This window comes from Stegostoma tigrinum, chromosome 6 (genome assembly GCF_030684315.1).
Source record: "Stegostoma tigrinum isolate sSteTig4 chromosome 6, sSteTig4.hap1, whole genome shotgun sequence".
Taxonomy (NCBI): Eukaryota; Metazoa; Chordata; class Chondrichthyes; order Orectolobiformes; family Stegostomatidae; genus Stegostoma; species Stegostoma tigrinum.
In genome coordinates this window covers 76,588,831-76,607,660 of record NC_081359.1, presented here as the reverse complement: position 1 = coordinate 76,607,660, position 18,830 = coordinate 76,588,831, and the positions used below count along the sequence as shown (strand labels likewise).

At 38.7% G+C, this 18,830-nt stretch overlaps 1 protein-coding gene across 1 annotated transcript in view; it reads left to right on the top strand.

The window, feature by feature from the left end:
• Positions 1 to 18,458, top strand: part of mtmr6 (myotubularin related protein 6) — a 41,042-nt gene extending 22,584 nt beyond the window's left edge. Inside the window, exons 5-14 of the mRNA XM_048533242.2 lie at positions 730 to 858; positions 1,287 to 1,421; positions 1,556 to 1,688; positions 3,375 to 3,484; positions 9,177 to 9,302; positions 11,683 to 11,732; positions 13,349 to 13,549; positions 13,792 to 13,926; positions 14,011 to 14,137; positions 16,557 to 18,458. Of these exons, the coding sequence (XP_048389199.1) occupies positions 730 to 858; positions 1,287 to 1,421; positions 1,556 to 1,688; positions 3,375 to 3,484; positions 9,177 to 9,302; positions 11,683 to 11,732; positions 13,349 to 13,549; positions 13,792 to 13,926; positions 14,011 to 14,137; positions 16,557 to 16,820 (1,410 nt within the window). The 3' untranslated portion in view covers positions 16,821 to 18,458. The remainder of the gene's footprint in view (positions 1 to 729; positions 859 to 1,286; positions 1,422 to 1,555; positions 1,689 to 3,374; positions 3,485 to 9,176; positions 9,303 to 11,682; positions 11,733 to 13,348; positions 13,550 to 13,791; positions 13,927 to 14,010; positions 14,138 to 16,556) is intronic.
• Positions 18,459 to 18,830: the final 372 nt, after the last annotated feature.

Below are 18,830 nucleotides of genomic sequence, written 5' to 3'. Positions count from 1 at the left end.
TGTGGTCTAACTCCACGCACCTGGCTTTGGTCCATGTCCCTTAATACCTTTTGATTAACAAAAAATATCTATTCAAGATTTAAAGTTAATGACTGATCTTGCATCGGCTGCCATTTGTGAAAGAGAGTTCCAAACCTCTACTGTCTTTTTGTGTGTAAAGTGCTTCATAACATCTCTCCTTAACAGACAAGTCAGTGTTAGCAGTTTTTAGACTCTGTTTCCCAGTTCTATAATCCTCCAGCTGTAGAAATAGTTTATCTTTGTCTGCCCCATCTCCTCTTGTTAATATCTTGAAGACTTTAATCTTTCTTCATAACTTAACCCTGAAGTCCAGTTATCATTCTTATAAATCCACGTTGTACTCAATGTATGCTTCCTAAGGTGTTGTGCCTAGTTATGCTGATAGTGTTCCAAGTGTGTTCTAACCAGGGCTTTGCTTGGCTGCAGCATAACTTCTGTGACCTTATACTGTAGTCTTGTATCTACTGTACATATCAAGTCCAGCATCCTATTAGCCACCCTGATTTATTTTCTGCACCTGTTTGTGGCATTTGAAAAATCTATGACCTGAGCCCCTAAGTCTCTTTCTGCATCTGTATTTATTGACTGTACCCACTGTTAACAAACATCTCTTGTAATAAATGACACCTGGGAGTTGTGGATATTTCTTAATGCTGGTAGCATTAGCTTTTTTCATTTCATGAATGTACTTGTCCTTTCCACGAACAGGTTTGTGATACATACCCAACAGAGCTATATGTTCCTAAAAGTGTCAGCAAGCCCATTATAGTTGGGAGTTCCAAGTTCAGGAGCAAAGGAAGATTTCCTGCATTGTCCTATTTTTTCCACCAGACGCAGGTATGGTCATTCATTTGTATTAATGGTCATTACTGTCATGTCACTAGTAAGCATGCTGTTGACAAGGTTCCTTAGTTCTATTTTTCTTTCTTAGAGAGGCAGCTAACATGTAATAGATGAAAATAAAAATGATGCAAGAAAAAGCACAAATTACAAATGTGCAGAGAATGGAGAGAAGCTACTGAGTATTATGGAGCGTTAAAATAAAAAATCAAAGGCAGGCGGTGTAACAATTGTAGAAGCCAGATGTATCAGCTAATGTTTCCTACCAAATCTGATTTTGGCAGTCAAGCAAGTTTGTGTGCCCCGTACAATAAAGACTCTACCCCTCTGATTTGAAGAAATGAAGGTGGAAGTTGCCTGCTACTGTGCTGTTTTTAAACAAAACTACTGTTTTTTTTTCAAACTAACTTTTTTTTTCTTACCAGGCTGCCATTTGTAGATGCAGCCAACCATTATCTGGCTTTAGTGCCAGGTGTCTAGAAGATGAACATATGCTGCAAGCTATAAGTAAAGCTAATCCCAACAGCCACTTCATGTATGTAATGGATACAAGACCAAAAGTATGTGTGAATCTTGTTTTGGTATTTGTCAGTGTTCTTTTATTGAAAGAGATTATTTACTAGATATCTTTAACTAAAGTATGGTAATTGCATGAAATTTGAGTATTACAATAGACTTTTCTTATATTTTTCAGCTAAATGCAATAGCAAATCGAGCTGCTGGTAAAGGTTATGAAAATGAAGACAACTATTCCAATATTAGATTTAAGTTTGTTGGGATTGAAAATATACATGTCATGAGAGCAAGCTTGCAGAAAGTCAATGAAGGTGTGTTTTGATCTGTTTCTATCATATGTAAGTCTTGCAGGGCTTTGTAATTCCTCCTGCCCTGTTTTTCCCTCTTCTGAATGTGGTGGAATGTACTGAGCTACATTTCTATTAGCAAGCAACTCCTTTACCACCTTAGCAAGATTCTGATCATTTAGTTGTTTTGTAGCATTTTGATTCAACTATTTGGTTTGCTAGGCCATTTCAGAGAAAAATTGAAAATTGAGCACATTGGTATGTATCTAGTCAGCAATTGTGACTGTGAAACTACTAAATTGTCATTTAAAAAATCCATCTGGGTCACTAGTGCCTTTTCGGGGAGGAAAATCCACCATCTTTTTGCAGTGTGAACTATTACCTGACTGGCTGAAAGGCTGTGATTATGACTATTTCAACCTCTTCTATCACCATACCTGGCTACACACTGTTTTACTAGGCCAGGCTCGGCGGACATGATAGTACAATAGTATACGATCAGGAGGGAGCAACCCTACACATTCTCAGCAGCTGACTGTGAAATTTTATGCAATTGAGTTAAATATGGGTAAGGATATTTCTCTGACTACCGATAAGTTAGTATTCCTCATGCTGAATGCTACTTGGAAGAGGTACAGAGAGTAACGAGCACAGAGGTTACTCTTGACTTGAGATTCCAGCATTCATTACTGTGCTAAACGGGACAAATTCAGAGGAAACCTAGCATCTCGGAGTTGGTCATCATGAGGTACTGATGGTTAGTACAATTTGAAACCTCATTCTGTGACATACCTTTCATTTAACCATTTACACAGGCTAGCCACCAAACCTGTACCAAATAAGGAGTGTAGGAGATCATGCCAGGAATAGCATGAGGCATACTGAAAAAAAAATTCCCCTTGTGAAAATATAATAATGACTAGACGTGGAACAGCATTCTACAAACAGTGAACCAAGTCTACAGCCAGTGAAAGTCTACAGCCAGTGAATCCAATTTCTGCAGTCCTGCACTGTTCAGTTACGAAGGTGGAGAAAATTAAACACCTCATAGGGAAAGGACACTTGGCAGATATGCCCATCGTCAATAATGGTGAAACTGAGCACACTGGTGCGAAAGATAAGGATGAATCTCTTTCAGCCATTTTCTACTTGAAGTGTCAAATGGATGATTCAGTTTAATTCTTTCATCGGAAGTTGGTGTACTGGATAAAGCCAGTGTTTGTTGACCAATGCGAATTGCTCTCAATCCAAGAATCTTCTGAGGTGCCACCATCATGGAAGTACATCTTTAGCCAATTGAATTAGATGCTACCTATTTAGTGAATCAAGCTTGTTTTTTTATTTTTGTTTCAAGTCTTCAGCATTTGGTTATGAAAGGGTCATATGTTACTTCCTCTGCAGTGTTAGAGTTAGGGAACTACTGTAATGGAGCCCTTCAATCTGATTTAATTTCTACATGATCTTTTTGGAGTTAATATTTCAAAGTGCTAACCCTATTTGTTAAATTTATTTTGGGCGGAATGAGTGAGTCATGTGAATTTGACAGCTAAATATGAAACGGATGTTGAGAAAGACTCTGTCTCGTTCTGTGTAACAGATGAGAAACTTTTATTTACTTGTGCAGTCTGGAAGTAAGAAATGTTATTTTTACCAAATGTGCAAGCTAAAATAATTATTTGACTTGTTAATTATTTATTTCCTTGTTTTTAGTATGTGGAACCAAAGAGTTGTCTCTGAATGACTTCCTGATTGGCTTGGAGAGTTCTGGATGGCTTCGCCACATTAAAGCTGTGTTGGATGCTGCTACATTTCTTGCTAAAGTACATATTACTTCACCATATATTTTATAAAATTAATTTCCTTCCTGCATATAAAATGTTATCCAGCCAATAATTTAATTAATAGAGGAAAGATGTAGCTTTCTGAATAAGTAAGATGTTACAGTGCCAATGTTTGGTGTATATTACAAAGCTGAGACAGCCTTCAGTAGACTCAAAGCTTTTTGACCTTTGCTTGTAATTTTCTTTCTCTTCCTTAAATCCAGACACACGCACTCTCCTGCCTCTCAGTCTCTGTTTCTCTGTGCTTCCCCTAACCCCCCCACCTCAAAAAAAAGCTGTTATTACACTAATTGCCTTCAGTATCTTAACTGTGGCCCTTTTTTCATGTTTGAGCTGGCTGTAAATGCCCATCACAAGGAGCCTCTTGGCAAGTTGACTGTGTGCAACATAAACAAAAATGTATGGATGTTTTTAATTGAGATGTGTTCCCTCTGGAGAAAGTGGGACTTTAAACCAGGACTTCTGGCCAAGAAGTAAGGATATTAGCCCCTACAAATGCATTTATACTTGCCAGATACAAACCAGGAACAACAGAACATGTCCTGCACAGTCCCAACTTTAAAGCCATTGCATAAATTTGATTTCATCCAAAGAAGAAAAACACTGACTCAGCATAGACTGGACATCCACCCATAAACCTTCTATGAAGTCCTCTTCCGTCTAATTGATTGTCCTTTAGTAAGCATAAAGCACTTTTAAAATCTAATTTCAGTCGTGATGGAGGTGCTAAGAATCCATTTCATACTGTTTTTTTTTCTAATTTAGAACACCCTGAAAATAGGTTCTTAAGGACAGAATAAGATGTCATTTCTAACTATTTATAAAAAAGGTGCAGTGAAAGCTTAATGATGAGATGACTCTTTATATTGTCAATTATGTAAAGACATGCTACCATATTTTTGTCTGAAGGATTAATGCAATAGAATGATCAGATGCAAGAAGTAATAGAAAAGATTTTTTTGTCCATGTGGTAGACTTGGAACAAAGTCTGATTCAAACTCTAAAATGGTGCCTTATGCATACTGTAAAAGTCTGCTCGCTATGGCCCAGTTGATGTGAATCAAAACTTTTGTGCATAGAAAAAAATTTTTACTCCAAGCTAAAACATGTTACTTCTGCAGCTGAGGGTTAAGTAATTAATTACCATCACCATTATTTGAAGAAGCAGTAATAGACAGACTATTAGGGCTAAAAGCAGATAGATCTCCTGACCCTGATGGCTTGCATTCCAGGATTCTCAGACATAGTGACGGAGTTAATGGATGCATTGGGTATAATTTTTCAAAAATTGTTAGATTCTAGAGAAATACCAGAAGATTGGGAAACTGCCAAAGTGACACCCCTTTTCATAAAGAGGTTAGGCAAATCATAAGTGTCTATGGCCCAATTAGCTGAACATCCATTGATTTCAATACTTTACCAACAATCAATAAGGAAATTTTAGCAGAACATTTGGAAAATTTTAATCTCATCAACCAGAGATAGCATGGTTTCATGAAAGGGAAATCTTGTCTGACTAAATTAAAAAGTTTTTTGAAGAATCTGCAGAGGGCATCCAGAAGTTGTGTTGTGTTTGGACTTCCAGCAGGCATTTGCCAAGGTGCCTCACAAAAACTGAAGTAATAAGAGCCCACAATGTCAGAGAGTATATTGGAATTTATAGCAAATTGGCTAATGGGCAGGAAACAGGGTGGTGATAATGTTTTTTTTAATTCATTTCAGCATCCTGTGATTAGTGGGGTTTCACAGAGATAAGTGCAGAGAATACAACTATTTTTGGAATATATTTTAGTGACTGGGAAGAAGTAAGTGAATGTACTGCAGCCAAATTTGCAAATGACACAAAAATATGTGGAAAAGCAGGTTGTGATAGTGATACAAGCAGTTTGGAGAGATATTGATAAGTAAAGAGGCAAAATGTTGGCAAATGGAGTATAATGTGAGAAAATGTGAAGTTGTTCATTTTGGAAGGGAGAACAAAGGAATATAAATAGGGGAAAAAGTCTGCAGAAAGCTGCAGCATAACTTGGGAGTACTTGTACATAAAACACTGAGTTAGGCACAAGTACAGTAGATAGTCGGGAAGGCTAATGGATTATTGGACCTTATTTCAAGGGTATTCAAGTATAAGAGTAGGGAAGTCTTACCGCAACTGTACAAAGTACTGATGAGACCACATCTGAAGTACTGAGACTAGTTTTGTTCCCTTTATTAAAAGAAATATGTCATTTCATTAGAGGCAGTTCAAAGAAGGTTCACTAGGATGAACCCTTGTGTGGAGGGATTGTCTTAAGAGCAAAAGCTAAACAGCTTGGGACTCTTTGGACTTTAGAAGAATGAGAGGTGATCCCATTGAAATGTATAGGATTGTAAGGGGTTTCTCAGGATAAATATTGAGAGGATGTTTCTCTTCATAGGGAGTTTCAAACAACCAGAGGGCATTCTTTCAGAATGAAGTGGGGGGCCAGTTTAAGACTGAGATGAGGAGGGATTTCTTCTCTTGGAGGACTGAGTCTTTGGAATTCACTGCCACAGAAAGTTTTTGGGTCAGAGATCTAGTGTATATATGGGGCTGAGCTAGGTTATTGATCTCTAGGGAAATCAAGAGTTTCAGGGAAAAGGAAGGAAAGTGTACACAAGGAATCTCAGATCAGCTATGATCCAATGGAATTCCAGAGCGGGCTGAATGGCCTACTCCTGTTCCTTTTTTTTTGTGGACTCCAAATTTTACCAAAACTAAAAAGACAAAACATTGTATAGTTCAGACTTAAAACTAATTAGCTTTTCGTGATTCATCTTCCTGCTTAGAGGGGAATTATAAAATGCATAAGTTTTTTTTTATAGTAACAACTAACGTGGGCCACTAGTCTTGATGAAACATTTTTGTAACTTCTCTTTTATTCAAATCAGAGAACGGTGGTTGCACAAGACATAACTAGCCAATGACACCAGTCTGTTCCAACATAGTTTAAAAGTGAATGTATTATTTATGATTAAATATAATCCATTATAGAGCACTTCCACAATACAGTAAAAAGATTCAAGTCAGGTGTTTGCAAAAGTGATCACTTCTAAACCATAATATCAGCTGTTCACCTTTGAAGTCTGATAAATGACAATTTACTATTGAAACAAACATTATGTCTGATGCAGCACGTGTGAGAAAACACCAAGATAATGAAATGTGAGGCTGGATGAACACAGCAGGCCCAGCAGCATTTCAGGAGCACAAAAGCTGACGTTTCGGGCCTAGACCCTTCATCAGAGAGGGGGATGGGGTGAGGGTTCTGGAATAAATAGGGAGAGAGGGGGAGGCGGACCGAAGATGGAGAGAAAAGAAGATAGGTGGAGAGGAGAGTAGAGGTGGGGAGGTAGGGAGGGGATAGGTCAGTCCAGGGAAGACGGACAGGTCAAGGAGGTGGGATGAGGTTAGTAGGTAGGAGATGGAGGTGCGGCTTGAGGTGGGAGGAAGGGATGGGTGAGAGGAAGAACAGGTTAGGGAGGCAGAGACAGTTTGGACTGGTTTTGGGATGCAGTGGGGGGAGGGTACAAACTGGGCTGGTTTTGTGATGCGGTGGGGGAAGGCAAGATTTTGAAGCTGGTGAAGTCCACATTGATACCATTGGGCTGCAGGGTTCCCAAGCAGAATATGAGTTGCTGTTCCTGCAACCTTCGGGTGGCATCATTGTGGCACTGCAGGAGGCCCATGATGACATGTCATCTAAAGAATGGGAAGGGGAGTGGAAATGGTTTGCGACTGGGAGGTGCAGTTGTTTATTGCGAACCGAGCGGAGGTGTTCTGCAAAGCGGTCCCCAAGCCGCCGCTTGGTTTCCCCAATGTAGAGGAAGCCACACCGGGTACAGTGGATGCAGTATACGGGGTGGGGATGGAAAAATGTCTTGGGTCGTCCATCCCCACCCCTGTCTGCTTTCTGGACAGACCACTCTCTCGTGACTCCCTTGTTCGCTCCACGCTGCCCTCCAACCCCACCACACCCGGCACCTTCCCCTGCAACCGCAGGAAATGCTACACTTGCCCCCACACCTCCTCCCTCACCCCTATCCCAGGCCCCAAGATGACTTTCCACATTAAGCAGAGGTTCACCTGCACATCTGTCACTGTGGTATACTGCATCCACTGTACCCGGTGTGGCTTCCTCTACATTGGGGAAACCAAGCGGAGGCTTGGGGACCGCTTTGCAGAACACCTCTGCTCGGTTCGCAATAAACAACTGCACCTCCCAGTCGCAAACCATTTCCACTCCCCTTCCCATTCTTTAGATGACATGTCGTCATGGGCCTCCTGCAGTGCCACAATGATGCCACCTGAAGGTTGCAGGAACAGCAACTCATATTCTGCTTGGGAACCCTGCAGCCCAATGGTATCAATGTGGACTTCACCAGCTTCAAAATCTCCCCTTCCCCCACCGCATCCCAAAACCAGCCCAGTTTGTACCCTTCCCCCACTGCATCCCAAAACCAATCCAACCTGTCTCTGCCTCCCTAACCTGTTCTTCCTCTCACCCATCCCTTCCTCCCACCTCACGCCGCACCTCCATCTCCTACCTGCTAACCTCATCCCACCTCCTTGACCTGTCCGTCTTCCCTGGACTGACCTATCCCCTCCCTACCTCCTTACTATACTCTATACTCCACCTATCTTCTTTTCTCTCCATCTTCGGTCCGCCTCCCCTCTCTCCCTATTTATTCCAGAACCCTCACCCCATCCCCCTCTCTGATGAAGGGTCTAGGCCCGAAACGTCAGCTTTTGTGCTCCTGAGATGCTGCTGGGCCTGCTGTGTTCATCCAGCCTCACATTTCATTATCTTGGATTCTCCAGCATCTGCTGTTCCCATTATCACTGAGAAAACACCGAACATGTTTCAGGCAGACATCATTTGGAAAAAGATGTGAATCCCTCACCTCAATTGTTTGTGTTCTGTTCAAAAATTTTTGACAGCTTGGATATTTGTTCTGTTTCAAATTTCTGGCATCTTCAGTGTTATTTTTGTGCACATGATCCTGACTGTCCCTCAGTAACTATCTCATGAGGAAAAGACTTTTTCCTTGCCAGCTGATTGCTTATGAGTAATGTAGTTGTGAGGAAATTCACATTCCTAACTTCCAATATAAATAGATGACAACTCTCCATACAGATACAGAAATAGATTGTTTTCTTGCCACTTTGCATGAAATGCTTTGGATATCTGAAATGAAATGATTCTTTATCCATAACTCTTCTATTAAAAGCAGTTATTCAATTTAGTGTCCGATAGTGATGATGATCCAAGTGTGAAGGGAAGTGGGAGCATGTGTTGGAAATAAGAACCTGAAAGTAGAGTGTATTGTTTAATCTCTAGGCTTTGTGCTTCATCGTGTATTAGCATTAAGCAGTTGTTCAACAACAGCTAAAAACACAGATGAGTGGATAAATATTTGTGCACGAGTGCTTGAATCAAACTGTAAACCTGCTTCCAGAATGTGGAGTCAACTTTGTGTAATGAAAAATATAAGTCTGTATTTGATCTTTAATTGCTGACACAAAAGCTGATATGAAGTTTTAAACACCATTTATTTAAGGACTGTGGATTTCTTTTTATTATCCTGAAGAAATAAATTTGCTTGAATGGCTCGATCATATCATTTCTTTTTATTTCCATACTTTGAACAGGCAGTGGGATGTGAAGGTGCCAGTGTCTTAGTCCATTGTTCTGATGGTTGGGATCGTACAGCCCAAGTCTGTTCCTTAGGTTCTCTGCTGTTGGACCCATATTATAGGACAATAAAAGGGTTTATGGTAAGGAAATAATTCTAGCATTTCTTCTTTTTAGCCATTGTAGATAAAGTATAAATGTTGTTTACCAAATTGAAGTATTGTACTGGACCAGAGTTGTTAATTAATTTTACTCACTTCCATTAATCATAGAAATGAATCTTTTATGGAGATTTTAAATGTATGAGCGATGCCAGGATTGATATTGCGCAATTTTTAAATTATGTTGATCTTTGTGCCACTGATAGCTATAGAATCATCAAAAAAAAAGTTTGTCTTGGGGTGAAAGTATGGTCAAAGCAGCTGTGAAAGTGGTGCCTTGCTGGTTGTTCTGAAGAAATGGAATATAGAAGTTGGGGAAAGGAGGACCCTGGGAGCAACTGGAGTTGATGCAAAGGTGGAACTTGAAAGAAAGATGATGAAATTTTCCAAAATGAGTGATACAAAGGAATGGCACCGAAAGTCAATAGCATACTAGAATGATGTGTCTAGAGAAGAGATGTGATCAGGACTGAAACAAAGAATTTTCCATGTATTCCACAAAAAGGACAACATAAACTAAAGGACCCACTTGGGCATTATCGTTTATTTGGAGGAAACTAGTACAATCAAAAAAATGTTGAGAACATGTTCAACCAGGTTGACAATTTATTGCGGGGATTAGTTGCACCTACATTCGAGGACCTTCAGGGTCTCTAAGGTGTCTGGTAGGGAATGGGATTAACAATGAGGACACTATTATCATCATTTGTCCACTAGTTCTAGCAAAGAACTTGATGTAGTGAATTTAGTTTCAATATCTGCCTGTAGACGAATATCTTGCTAATGTTCCTTGTCTGGGCTCAAATGAGAACTAATTGTTTGTGTGTAACATTAAAGGCTTGGCATCGCATGTGCAAATATACTCCATCATGAATTGCTGCTCTCAGAACAAGGGCAATGCAAAAGATGTTGGGATGTGAAATTAACTATTTAGGTCTATACCACTTCAAGGAAAACTTGGGGGGGGGGGGGGGGAAATATAATGTAGCACAAACAGAATGATGTAAGCTTATTTCGTGGGAGCAGTAGTGGAGCAGGTTTAATTACTTTAGAGAATTAAACCTGTTTTTATGTCATTATAGCACCTGGCAATGTTTGTCAAAATTCTGTGAATACAGGAGGCTGAATAAATATTTAATTATATTACTTCTGCATTTGATCTATAGGGTTGTTTTAAGATTACAGTATCTATGAGGCATTCTTCCCCTCGTAAGCTAAAAGTCGGGCACTAGACTGTGCAAAGTTTTGGGCTGTTTGACCTCTGCAAGACTCTGAAAAGGGCTATATTTACTTCTATATAAATTAGTCACTTGAATCAGGTGTATCTTTTGATTCCTGTCTTGAGTGTCTAATTATGTTGACACCTTTTGATCTGTGGTGAGTAGTTGAGTCAATAGTTGACAAATGTAAACAATACATATATTTGTTTCTTCCTGCATTCCAGAATTGCCTCAGTACAGAAGTGACATATTCTTATTAATACTTAATGTCAGTACTTTAAATGAAGCTGTGTAATAACTTAGCAGCATGAACTCTATCAAAAATGAGTGGCTTACTTTTGTGTTCTGAATAGGGCAAATCCATTCGGGGGAAACAACTTTGCACAATTCTGCTGTTGGGGGGGGGGGGGAAAAAAGGTGGTTCTCTGCTTGCGCAAGGCCTCAGCTAGCTGATTAGCTGGTCCCTGCCTTTGAACTGCTCGCACCAGCCTCAAAACTAAGGCCAAGTCGGCAACGGCCTTTAAATGGTCATTAATGTCCCACTTAAGGGGCTGAATTGGTGCAAGAGCAGGGCATCCTATGCTGTCCCTCTCCCCCTCTCTCCCAACAGTGCAGGCAGGTTGAAGTGGTAAGGCCATCCAGAGGATTGTTGGTTCCAACCTGTCTGCAAACAGCTGGTGAGGTACCATAAAATTATGCCCAGTGACTCTAAACAGATAGGATTTGGATCCCAAATGAAGGCCAAACAGAGTTGTAGGCAAGTGTGACATTGGACACACCATTAAGATAATGTATATGTAAGTGAAAATGTCATTAGTGTAATAGAGTAATTTGAATATCATAAGTCTTCGTAAATGTCATATTATGCCGTGCTGATAAAACCTTGTTTGCGTGTGACTTGGATTAATTAAACTTAATTAAACAGTGTTTAACCTTTTTTGTTTGAAGCTGCTAAATCAATGATTTCTCTCTGCAACAATCTAATATCAGGCAGTAATATGACACTTGACAAAAAAAAGCACAATTCCTGCCCTAATTGAGTGACTTATTGTTTTAAATGTTGTCCTATCAGACACAAAACTGATTGTACTAATGCGTTTTCAAAAGTTATTTCCTTCTAACTAATTCTTTTCTGTTGTAAGGTTTTGATAGAAAAAGACTGGATCACATTTGGGCACAAGTTTGCTGAGAGGTAATGTGAATAGAATTTGGAGGAACTTACATTTTTTTATTAACTAAAATAGATGCATGAAAGAAAACAGACTTGCATTTTTGTACTATTTTTCAACTACCAATCATCTCAAAGCACTTTACAGTCAGGGTGGCCCAGTGGCTCAGTACTTAGCACTACAGCCTCACAGCACCAGGGACCCAGGTTCGATTCCAGCCTCTGATAACTGTGTGTGTGAAGTTTGCACGTTCTCCTTGTGCCTGTGTGGGTTTCCTCCAGGTGCTACGGTTTCCACCCACAGTCCAAAGATGTGCAGGCTAGGTGGATCGGCCATGCTAAATTGCCCATAGTGTTCAGGGGTGTGTGGGTTATAGGGGACTGGGTCTGGTGGGATGCTTCAAGGGGCGGTGTGGACTTGTTGGGCCGAAGGGCCTGTTTCCACACTAGGGAATCTAATCTAATTAAATAATTTTTGAACTGTTGTAATGTAGGAAACATGGCTGTCAACTTGTGCAATGCAGCTACCCTGTGATCTATTTTCTGTGATGTTGATTGATTGCTCTTGGCCAAGACACTGGAGAAAGCTTCCAGCACCATTTCTGAAATGGTACAACCAAGAGGTTTTAAATTGATCCAAGCAGGCAGATGATACTTTAGTTTAATATCTGATCCAAAAGATGGTGCCACCAGCAAGGATTTTGAGACTCCAGCCATAGTGTGGAACCTAAAACCTGGAATTGTATAATACTGAGGAGGAAGTTCTGTGTTTGTTTCAGCATTAACTTTAATTCTCTCTCCATAAATCACTATTGTTTTTATTGTTTGCTTTCTTTACAATGCATCAATGTTCTATGTAGGAATAGGTAAAAATATCCAAAACAGCCAAGTTTATTCAATTTACTAAAACCTAGTTAGCTTCTATTTCGGTAATGTTTGTTCAGCCTTTTTAAATTCAGTGTTTCCTTTTATTGTTTTGTTAATCATAGAATCTGTATGGTGCAGACAGAACTACTTGGCCCATTTGACCCTGCACTGATCCGCTGAAGAGCATCCTACCCTGATCCAGCCCCCTCCCTTATTCCCATAACCATACACTTATTATAGCTAACTTACCTAGCCTGCACAACCCTGGACACTGGGGAAATTTAGCATGGCAAATCCACCTAACTAGTACATCTTTGGGCAATGTCTGTTACTGTCTGAATAATTGTGTGTCTTGTTTTATTTGATGTTTATATACAGAATAGAGCAGATATTGTGTTAAACTATGTCAGACCAACACTGAGAGAACATGTGTGTGAGAGAGAAAGAGACATGCTTGGTGCACTTGGTTTATAGTTGTGGATTCGCATCTGAAGTTCCTGAAACGGTATGGTCCTGGTCTCTCCGGTCTGTCAGGCATAGCAAGAGCATAGTACCTCCTGGGGAAGGCAGGCAAAGTGGAAAGAGTCTAATTTTTTCCCAAGTTTCAACATGTAAAGTAGAAAAAGATGCTTTACCCTATCTCATCCAAAGAGGTCCTTGGACCAGAGTACTAGTTTAGATTACTTGATGAGGAACTAAGAGCATCCAAAATAATTTGTATTTGAAAAATTTATTTTAATATTGCTTTCTTTCTCATCTTTTCTATCATATAGATGTGGCCAACTTGATGGAGACCCCAAAGAAATATCTCCTGTATTTACGCAGTTTATTGAATGTGTTTGGCATCTGACTGAACAGTTTCCTCGTGTTTTTGAGTATAGTGAAACTTACTTACTTGAGATTCACGAGCATGTCCATTCCTGCCAGTTTGGAAACTTCATTGGAAACTGCCAAAAAGAAAGGGAGGAAATGAAGTAAGAATTATTATGCACTGATATGGTAAATTTGATAAAGTAAAAGATGAATTCTAAAAATAGATTCTGTACCTCCAGGAGCTTGAGAGATCTATGGGTTGTTTCATATCACAGCAAGTTGATGTTAATAATTATTGAAATTTTCAGTTTGAGAAAGTAAATGACCATCTATTAGTGTGAAACTCTGCTTTTGCAAGAACGCTTGCATTAAATGTTTTTGATTTGAAAACTACTTTTCACAGAATTCAACAAAAAACCCATTCCTTGTGGTCATTTCTTTTGGAAAATCAACACAAGTATTTGAACCCACTCTATGACTGTAATCTTCCCTGTGCTCATGAAGTGCTTGAGCCAAACACTGTCTCTTTTAATTTCAAGTAAGTTTAAATTATTCTTAAAATTCTCTATCGTATGTGCAGTTTATTTTCCCCAATTTCTAATTCTTTTGATTTTGACTTTAGATTTTGGCGCTGTATGTATCATCAGTTTGATATAACAATACATCCCAGGCAATCACAACTCAGCCGAATTTTGACCTTCATTGAGCAGAATAATCAACTGGAGATGGAAGCCAAAAAACTAGAGGAGGTGAGTTGAACATTAACTGTATGAAATAGATTTGAAATTCACTAGTGTATTGTCCCATGCAGTGCTTATTGTAGTACAAGCATAGTTCACTTTGCAATTTTTGAGTCAGCCTTGGCTCATTTGGTAGTACATTTGCCTGTGCCAGAAAGCTAGAAGTTTAAAACCTGTTCGAGGACTGAACACAGTCATCTCGTTTGGCTCTCTGCTACTTAACTGTTGGAATGCTGGTCTGTTAGGGATACTGTCTTTCAGATGAAACATTTAAACAGAGGCCTGTCTGCCATCTATTGAAAGATCCTATGGTACTTAATGGGCAAAGCAATATTCCCAATGTCTTTGCCAGTTACTCTTCCCTCAATCAACTTTAGAAATAGTTGTCAATTATCACATTCCTGTTTGTGGGAGCTTTCTATGTATAAATTGGCTACCATATTTTCTCTATTATAACAGTACTACACTTAAGAAAAATCAAAAGAACTGTGGATGCTGTAAACTAGGAACATGAACAGAAGTCGCTGGAACAGCTCAGCAGATCTGGCAGCATCTCTGAAGAAAAAAATCAGTTAATGTTTCGGGTCTGGTGACCCTTCCTCAGAACGGCCTGAGCTCTGAGGACCCAAAACGTTAACTCTGATTTTTTTCCTTTGGAGATGCTGAGCTTTTCCAGCAACTTCTGTTTTTGCTCAGAAAGTCGTTCATTGGCTGTAAAGAACTTTTGGGATGTCTATTTGGTCATAGATGACACCGTATATGGATGATAGTATAAGGTAGGGATGGAGGTTAAATAAACCTTAGGATTAGGGTAAAAGCTTAACACAACATTTGTGGGCCAAAGGACCTGTGCTGTGCTGTACTGTTCTGTTCTATAAGTATAAGACTTTTTCACTCAAAACAGTTGCGTAAAGATGGTTCAGGTATTAGTGTAATGTGCTGTAAAATGCTGGGTAGCAGCTGTATTAATGATTGTGCACAAAGTTTGTTTAAATCACCTTGTAGCCTTGGGTCAGCAGAGGCTGAAATCTTACAGTTGAAACATCCTGACCTCATGCCAGTTGCCTGAAGTTAATCATTGGCAATAATCTAAGCATAAGTAAATTAATACAGATCTTGTAGTCACTTATTCAACATAACTAAAATACTGTAAAGGGCACGTCATCTTATTTCCTTTTTTAATTTTGGACTGTTAAAAAGATACTGCTTTAAAGCAAGAAGACTGCAAAGATAGAACTACATCTTAAAAATCATGTTTACTGGAACACATTGTGTATAGTATATATAATACACAATTTTCCTGGAACAGTGAGGACAAAATCAGACGCTAGGAAGCGAACAGGTTCTGTCCTAAGGGTAAATTGCTTGTCGATAACATTCTAATTGGTTCCTGACCAGGACACTGTAGCAGAGAACTATCTGGTATGCAAAGAGAGTTCAGAATATTTTGGTGTCTCTCCCTTTTGTGGAGGTACTGGAAAGTTTCCAGTCGTAGTTGTTTGGTATATTCTGCTCACTGTCTGCTGATACTCTATTTGAGAAGGAGTAAAATGCCTTCAAAGGCAGTGAAAAGATGAATTCTCAAACGGTGAATGAAAGAAAGCATCAATATGCTAAGAACCTTGCATCAACTGCATAGACATAAGAGAAACTGGAAGAAATAACTAACTGAATCCTGTAGTTCAGATTGGTGCAATTGAACGGTTTCCTTGATTTTTATTCTATTTTTCCACTTTAATGTCTCTGTCTTATCTGTTTATGATGGTCTAAAATTTAACAAGGGATAGCATCTGAGCTGTTGAGTAGTAATTCATATTTCCTAATTGCTGTTGGTTGAGGACAATGTGTTTGCAATAAACAGTTTCTTTCTAGTTAGGTGTTAGCCAGGTCATTGTGGAGTTTGATAGTGTTGACAAAATCGCTTTATATTATTGACTATTCCGGGGCTAATGGGGCTTGATTTCCAGCATACTACCCCAATGAGTCATGATGAGGTGTAAATTTTAAGTTTGTTGAAGAGTGAAAACTCACAAACGTGTATTGATTTACGGATCTACATGTCCGGTGATAGGTGAGTTAGATATATTCCTGGGTGTTTCATCTGATGATTCTCCTGTCCAGTCAAAAGGTCCTGCATCTCCAGTATTTTTAAAACAAATAAGTAATGGTGTTTAATTAAAACCACTGCGCACTATTTTAATGCTCTTCAAAAAAATTTTAACTCCCATGTTTCTTGCAGCAGTCTCCAGACTCCAGATTAAATTTCAATTTTTAGACATTCCAAGGTGAACCTGGGGAGTTGGAATTCTGTTAAATGCTAATTACTTTATATCTTAAAATGTAAACTGTCACCTTACTCTTTGGCTTAGTCATAATACCTCTGGTTAATTTACAATTAATTGTGGTTAATATTGTCTTTCTGTTACAGCAAATAATAAAACTGGGTCAAAAACCATGTGCGGTCTACAGTAGGGAACCTTTTCATCCAGTTAGCCGATTATCACAGATGCTCAAGGCATCTGAGACTGTGTGTAAAGAAGAACAGCAAAAAACTGTGGAAAACAACTCAATTAGAACACCGGAAGATGGGAACATTTCTGGAGATGAATGCAAAGAACTCAAAGCTACTTTCTCTAAAACTGAGCCTACATTAGTTAATTTGGAGTTTGGAATGGCAAAGATGACCTGCTGATTCAGAATAGGAGACAGTTCTTCGTACACTTGGCGAAGTATTTGTGGTGATCAGATACTGCTAATTATTTGTTCGGTAATATTGAAAAGGTTTGCACCTACTAATGGCGAGTTAAGTTTCACTTGATTTTTGTTCTCATTACTGAAGTAAATTTTCTTAATTCCAATAGTTGTCAGATTTAGATCTGTAACATCTCAATGTAGTACTTCAGTTATTTCAATCCAAACAAAGGTACTAGATCTAAATCAGTAAGATTTGCACTATGTTTCTGTTATAGTATTTTTCCAACATAATTATATGATGCACAATAATTAGGACTTGTGGACCTGAGAACTGATAAGTTTACTTAATATAAACATTTGACTACGTGTTATGATTTGGATTTTGGATAAAACGTTCATAAGTGTTGGCAGAGGATGCACCTAGTGGCCCTTTGAAGTTGAGACACATACACAAAATGGTGATATTGCTGCAACTTATTTGGAAAGTTCCTATTTGCAGGAGAAGTATGTTACCATATTTTATGACATTAACATGACAATTTCAGCAAAAAAAAGGCCCTATTATGAACTAGCGACCTCACAGCTACCTACTATACAACTACCAAAGTATGTACCTGCTGCTAGAGGATCATATCAGTACCAGTATAATTGATCCGGTAAGCAAACAACATGGAATCTCTCCGCTGACCACTAAAAAGTCAGATTTCTAATTTCTCTCCCCTTCTACTCATCCTCATGCTGAAAAATACCAGTTGATTTAAAAGCTAACCTACTATCACTTCATGATTTTCTGTATATTTAGAACAAATGATTTGATGTGATGCATTCAAAGGAAGCTAGGTGCCCTGTTCCTGCTGCTGTAATTTAAGCATGATTATTTAATAGCATCGGAGCCTGATAGGGCAAGGATGTTAGTTTAAAGTATTTAAATGTAAGAGCAGTTTGTATTGGCATACCCTTCGGCTTGTTTTATCATATTGAGCAGGTTGAGTCAATTGTTTAAGGCAGAAACTTACAACATTTAGAAATTGCTGTTGAAATCTAAATTTTGTTTTTCAATAGCACCCATAGCAAATATTGAACTGAATTGATGTTGTTTCTGATTAACCTGAAGTGACAGAAGTTGAGAGCAGTTGTAGTATGATTCTTATCACCTTTTTTTTTAAAAATGTGTCTGAATTGTTGCTTTCATGCATTTTCCCTCTCTCCTCATCTTGGGCTGATAGTGGAAAAGAAACAACGCATTTCTAATTCTTCTCTGATTGTAGAACTCGATTCCCACCATAAAGAGAGGTTTTTTTTAAAAAAGTGTGAACTGTAGTTCTCTGGGATAAGTGAAATGACTAACTTCACGTATAGAATTGTGTAAACTATACTTATCACTGTACAGTAAAGCAAGCAAGTATATTGCACTACCTGGTCAATTGGTTTGATCATGGGTTTTTTGAAATATGCGATTACATTTTTCTGTAGTTCTCAGTTTGGTATTTTTTATGGCCTGTTGTATTCTCAAACTCTTTCTTTACAGCCATAGCAAAGCATGCAGAAAGGGGGGAAAAGACTGTATGCTGTAGTATAAATTGCCCTGACTGTTGTATTAAATTTCTCCCATAATTAAAGCTTTTTGTTTCTCTGATTTGTGGCTTTTCCTTGAACTGTTGATACCGAGCTTGATATGTTTTAAGCTAGATCCCTTGTCATTAGAACTAATTGCATAGTAACGCATTCAGAATGATCAAAAAATTTGTTCAAAATCATATCGTATGTGATGGATATAAACCTATTAACACTAACATTGTTGATACCTTCTCAAAAATGCTTTTTTTTTTAAATTCTGGAAATTCCTGAAGTAGCTGTGTGCTAATTTCTGTGTAGTGCAAGTTACTGCCGTAGTAAAGTAAAACTACAGAGGCTTTCTGTTCCAAATAAATATAGTAATATCTGGTAGTTTTATGAGACATGGCTGTAGGAAGGTCTGATGACCATGCATACTGTTAAAATATCTGCT